General features: G+C 38.1%; 1 protein-coding gene across 3 annotated transcripts; it reads left to right on the forward strand.

Moving 5' to 3' along the window:
* The first annotated feature begins 2,519 nt into the window (after positions 1 to 2,519).
* LOC131324555 (large ribosomal subunit protein eL19x) lies at positions 2,520 to 5,070 on the forward strand. 3 transcript variants are annotated; one of them, XM_058356550.1, is made up of 4 exons: positions 2,520 to 2,709; positions 4,056 to 4,204; positions 4,628 to 4,674; positions 4,760 to 5,070. In XM_058356550.1, the coding sequence occupies exons 1-4, from the start codon at positions 2,601 to 2,603 to the stop codon at positions 4,782 to 4,784; spliced, it is 330 nt and encodes a 109-aa protein (XP_058212533.1). In that variant the 5' UTR covers positions 2,520 to 2,600; the 3' UTR covers positions 4,785 to 5,070. The 3 variants fall into 3 exon arrangements, with proteins under 3 accessions (XP_058212533.1, XP_058212534.1, XP_058212535.1); XM_058356551.1 differs by having other exon boundaries at positions 2,520 to 2,681; positions 4,058 to 4,204; XM_058356552.1 differs by lacking the exon at positions 4,628 to 4,674.
* Positions 5,071 to 5,582: the final 512 nt, after the last annotated feature.

The following is a 5,582-nucleotide window of genomic DNA, read 5'->3' on the forward strand; positions in this document are numbered from 1 at the left end:
TAAAATGAGGTAGGATTTGCTGGTGAATATGCAATGAGAGATGATATATGTTAAGGAATGTGGCCCCACCACTTAAGAAAAGTGGATTTATAAGGAGGTGTTTGGATGGTTTTTTGAGAAGGAGGATTTGAAGGGTGGATATGATGAGATAAGATGTCAAAAGACTAAATTGCCCCCACTTTATTTTTTAATGCTCAAAACTGATTTATTTCATATTAATTAGAATAAATTGATATTTACCATTAATTTTGGAATAAAATACCTTCAATTTATCTTACAAATGTTTAAACAATATGTGCCACACCAAAATAATTGGACTGTTAGATTACTGAAGATTCTAGGAAGCATTTGGACTATTTAGATTACTAAAGCTCCTAGTATTGCCACACTAAATAATTCCTCCTTTCTTCTTCTTCTTCCTGTAAATCGCTGAATTCATCCAAACCCAAAATCAAAACCCAAATTCGATTCATCACAGCCTAATTCATCCAAACCCTCTCTCTCTCCCTTGACCCAAACGTGTAACAAACGAAAAAAAGGCTAGGGTAGAGAGGTCATTCAACCACCACGCAGAGCTCTGCTTGCTCAACAACACCCCCCACTACTCTTGTCATTCACAAATCCACCTCGATCCCAAGTTCGCAAATTTGGGGGCAAATCCGCCAACAATTTTTGCTTCCCAAGCACCGGATTTACGTGGGGCTGAGACTCTAAATCCGGCTGATTACAAATCCAGCCTCCATCTCCCCCATCCAAATAGGCTGTTAAAGCGATCAATCGAGGAGAGGCTTATGTAGACCATAACTCAATTATTCTTTTTTTTTTTAATTAACTTGGTTTTTATAGATTGTATTTTTGTTCATGTTAAACGTGAATGTAACAGAGCAGCTCACTTGGTGGCACAAAAGCGCGGTTAGGTCAGAAAGTTGGTGAGGGGATTGCCCACAATGGTTATCTGCCCTTGGCAACTGATGATGTTTGTGCTCTTGGCTCTTTAGTTAGCATGGGACGAAATCTCTCTAGTTTTAGTAGATAAAAACGTAGTAATATAGTAATATAACTTACCAAAAAAAAAAAAAAACGTAGTAATATATTCATATTTGTTTACATATGTTATACTCCCTTCATTCCTTTTTGTTTTCTAAATCTTGACCTCAATTCCTATTTGATGGTGCATCTTCACTTCTTTTATTTATTTATTGTATGTTCCAAAGTAAATGTACAATTTTAAAAGTCAACTCAAAAAAGGTTCAAACTTTCCCGCTTTGGCCCATCTTCTTCAAAGTTGAATGCTAGACGGACTTTGCAAATATATGCGCATTCTTACCTCCAATTCGGTGCTAGATATTGCGCCAATAATTAGGAAGGAAATTTTGACTCTTACTACTATTGTTATCAACCGCCTAAATTTTTTGAAGTTTGTGAATTTTTTTTTAATCTGTCTTTTTTTGTTTTGTTTTTTTTGTAATCGAGGAACAACCCTGCAGCTAAATCACTATTGGACCTGACTGCACAATCCAAACCTCGGGGGAGACTAGCACAGCAACCCACCACCACGGCCTTTTAATCTGTCTTGAATTCTTAAGATCAATTACTTTTAAAATTGAGGGGCAATATAGCAAAGTGAAAAATCTATCTAAGTAGTAATAATATTGTCCCCTTCAAAATTTGGATTCCCGAAGCAGAACCAACAAATAGGAATGGAGAGAGTATGAAAAAGCCAACTCATCAAACTCCTACTTTTACACCAATCACTGATTTGCCTCATTATCATATGAGCTCCATCCTTTTGGCAAATCGGTTGTGTGTTATGTTGTAATTTGCAGTGCCTCAGGGGTTTTAGTGCCCTAGTAAGAAACATCAGGGCGGTCAGTGTAACTTTCCGAAAAAAGGCTCATCGGATACATGGCGAAGATTTGGGTTGGGTTTTAACCCGATTCCAGGGCTTGGCCAGTGGGAAGGCCCAAGAGACCACCGCCTTGGGCCACCATATTTTCGGTAAAAAATGAGGCATTCATTCTTAGATAAGTATATATATTTTTTGTTTGCGATTATAATACAAACTCTTTTGGTGGTTCAGTGGTAAAATATTTACCTTCCACATAAGATGTATGGATTCAAATCCTAGTAAGGTATTTTTTTAAATATCTTTTTGCAAACAAAATTTCTTCTATTACACAAATTAGGACTGCGGTGATTCAAACCTGAGTCCATTGAATATTATTGCAACCGCTTTTTAAATATCTTTTTGCAAACAAAATTTCTTCTATCACATAAATTAGGGCTGCGGTGATTCAAACCTGAATCCGCTAAATATTATTGCAACCGCACAAATTATTAAGACCGGAATATTTACCGTATTGAATAGTATAAATGAAAATTATATGTAGATAAGTATTTCTGTTTATTATTTTTAAATTAAAAAATTTATGTAAGATACTATTCCACCACTCACCTAGAACATCCAAATATTTTGGGCCGGCCCTGCCCGCTTCACCTCACCCGATTTGTTGTTTTCTCCCTTCACCGAATGCTATAAAGTCCTCTGCATTTGCTCTCACGAAAAACCCTCTGATTTTGGAGAGAGAGAGAGAGAGGCAATGGTATCGCTGAAGCTTCAGAAGCGGCTGGCAGCCAGCGTCCTCAAGTGCGGCGAGCCGTGCTGGATCTCTCCCGATGAGGTCAACAAAATCTCCTTGGCCAACTCTCGTAAGCTCCTCCCCACTTTCTCTACATATATGTATCTATGTGTTGTACACTAGGTCAAATAATGCGGGTGCAGGAGCGTGAACGTGAAAACGTCTTTCAAACCCCCCACAAATAAATTCGTGAGAGCGGATTGAGAGTGCGACGCGAGTATTGAGAGCGCGAGCGCATGCCATTGTAAAGGTTGTGTGACTAAGGTTGTACATATATAGGGAGTTTGGCTAGTGCTTTATTTGGGCTCCGCTAGTGAACAATGGGATTGGTGTGCCTAAATTGGTCCGGACATCTGAGTTATCATAAAACATAAGAATATATAACATATAAGCACACAAGCACATGCATGTATATGTTTTGTAGATTGTGATAGTATTAATCAGCATGCGTGAGATCAGCTGTTAATGAAATTAGCATTTGCAAAATATACAGATAAAAAACGGATAATTTCTCAGGGTGTATCCTTAGAATGTTCTAGTAAATGTACTTATCAGCTCAACAGTTTAGATCATATATAGGTAATCGAGAAGAATTTTGAGAGGACAAGAAATGGATTAAGCTTTATGGACTTGGGTTTGAGTAGTTTAGTAGATTGATGCATTCTGCTTTGTGATATTAGTTAGTATGCATGAGATGAGTTGTTACAATAGAAACGTGAAAAATCTGGCTAAGTAATAATATTGCCTCCTTAAAAAGTTGGATTCCCGAAGCGGGACCAGCAAATAGAAACGGAGAGAGTATGAAAAAGCCTACTTACACTCCTACTTTTACACCAAACTTATAACTGATTTGCCACATTAGCATTTGAGCTCCATCATTTTGATAATCAAAAACATTCCTTTACATCACCTTGAAAATATTATTCATGCCAAAATTCATAATTATCTGATATCGATAAATGCATGATCAGAACACATTTATTTTCAGTGTGTTAGTAACTTATAAAGTTGTTCTAGTCATACATTTATCAACATCCGATAAACAAGAATGTGGGCATTGTTTTTTTTTGGTTGACATTTTATAGAAAGTGGATGTTTTCGATCATCAAAGTGATGGCTCCCAGCCTCCCATACGCTATGTGGCAAGTTGGTTGTAAGTTTTGTTGTAATTTGCAATACCTCAGGGTTTTAGTGCCCTAGTTAACTGGCCAGAAAAGGCTAATCGGTTACGTGGCAAAGGTTTGGGTAACTTGGTTATCAACTCACCGATTTGTTGGCCAAACAAATTTGAACACAAACTTGTCGACTTGATAATTCGACCCTAAACCAGTACTTTTTTTTGTTTTTTTGGTTTTCATCAATGCTATAAAATCCTCTGCATTTGCTCTCACGAAAAACCCTCTGGTTTTGCAACAGAGAGAGAGAGGGAGAGAGAGAGAGGGCCGATGGTGTCGCAGCGGTTGCTGAAGCTTCAGAAGCGGCTGACGGCAACTGTCCTCAAGTGTGGGAGTGGGAAGGTCTGGCTCGATCCCAATGATGCCAACGAAATATCCATGGCAACTCCAGTAAGCTCCTCCCCTTCTCTAAATATGTATGTATATATGTATATATAGACCACTAGGCACTATCACAAGCATACATATGCTCAGTGAGAACTGCTATTTCATCTTAAGTGTTGATATCTGAATCTATGAATCTGATAAATTGAGGCTTTGAATTTGTGTTGTCTATGTTATTCTGTAGGTAGGAGCTACTTAACTTTCGGTGTTTGGCGCTCCCTATGAACTTTCGGTAGACTGTATGAATACTAAAGAGTAATAGTAGATTAGTTAGCCTTGTGTATTTGTTGGTGCGGTTGAAAGTCCCATCAACTCTGGCATGCATTCTAGAATTTGGACGTGTAAATGTAGTATCTTGTGAAATAATTTGTTGCCAAACATAGGTTTGTACAATGCATGTCCGGCCTTATGATTATTTTGTGGTATCAGGATTCAGGACCTGCAGCCGCAGTTGCTCCTGCACCCCAAGCTTCTGGGTAAAACCATAAAAGTGATTTGTAACTAAACTTATGCATCTCTCGTAATTGAGCATCTTTATCTGAGAAACTTGTTTGTTTGCAGGGGAGCTAATAAAGCGAAGAAGTAACTGTTGAGACACCATGATGAACAGCTGATAGAGATACAATTTTATGCTATTGACCATCATTGTTTGCTTTCAGAGCTGTTATGTTCAACTCTTTCGTGGCCAGAATCTCAAAACTCTATAAGTTCCAGCTTTTGGATCTTGTTTAGTAGCGGGCCAATCATTGAACCAAGTATGTTTTGCTTGGAGTCTTAGGACGAGCCTGTTTTTTGGACAATTAGAAAAAACTCCACTTTTTGGATTCGTTGTTTTCTAGCCACGTCTGAGAATGTTAATTCTAGTCTTTCTAGATATTGTTTTCTAGCCAAGTCATTTTACCCTGTATTGCTGTTACAGAACTGAAATCGATTTAGCTTTTGCCATTTTACTCTTATTCGGATAAGATTGGGAAACTGAAACAATTCTCAGAAAATGCAACTGAAGTCAAGGAGTCTGGTTTCCATAACCCGTGCTCCGATTTTATCCTGGATGGGGAGTTGTTTCTCATGCATGGCTTTCTTTTGATTTGGTCTGCGGAATCTGTTTCTAAAGGGTCATGATATCAGAAACTAATGTCCAAAAGAATTGTGAGCACTTCTTTATGAGAAACATGAAAAGAGTATGCGATGAGCCGGTGCATGGGTATCGAATTCTAAGACGCAATTGACTGTCGTTTGCATATTTTGTTCTCACTTTTGCAGGTTGCTAGATACAATTGCAAATGTTGTAAAGCTACAAACGTTGAACAGGCTGTGCTCATTCGGTTCCTGCTGGTGATTTTTACTACTTGGGTATTCTTTCTGGTTTTGTATCGTGCTAGTA

Source organism: Rhododendron vialii, chromosome 4a (genome assembly GCF_030253575.1).
Source record: "Rhododendron vialii isolate Sample 1 chromosome 4a, ASM3025357v1".
In the NCBI taxonomy this organism is placed as follows: Eukaryota; Viridiplantae; Streptophyta; class Magnoliopsida; order Ericales; family Ericaceae; genus Rhododendron; species Rhododendron vialii.

Excerpts from the sequence above, each read along its gene's own strand:
- LOC131324555 (XM_058356550.1), top strand. The coding sequence starts at position 2,601 with ATGGTATCGCTGAAGCTTCAGAAGCGGCTGGCAGCCAGCGTCCTCAAG. Across the intron at positions 4,205-4,627 it reads AAATATCCATGGCAACTCCA|GATTCAGGACCTGCAGCCGC; the intron begins GTAAGCTCCTCC and ends TTGTGGTATCAG. Across the intron at positions 4,675-4,759 it reads CCTGCACCCCAAGCTTCTGG|GGGAGCTAATAAAGCGAAGA; the intron begins GTAAAACCATAA and ends GTTTGTTTGCAG.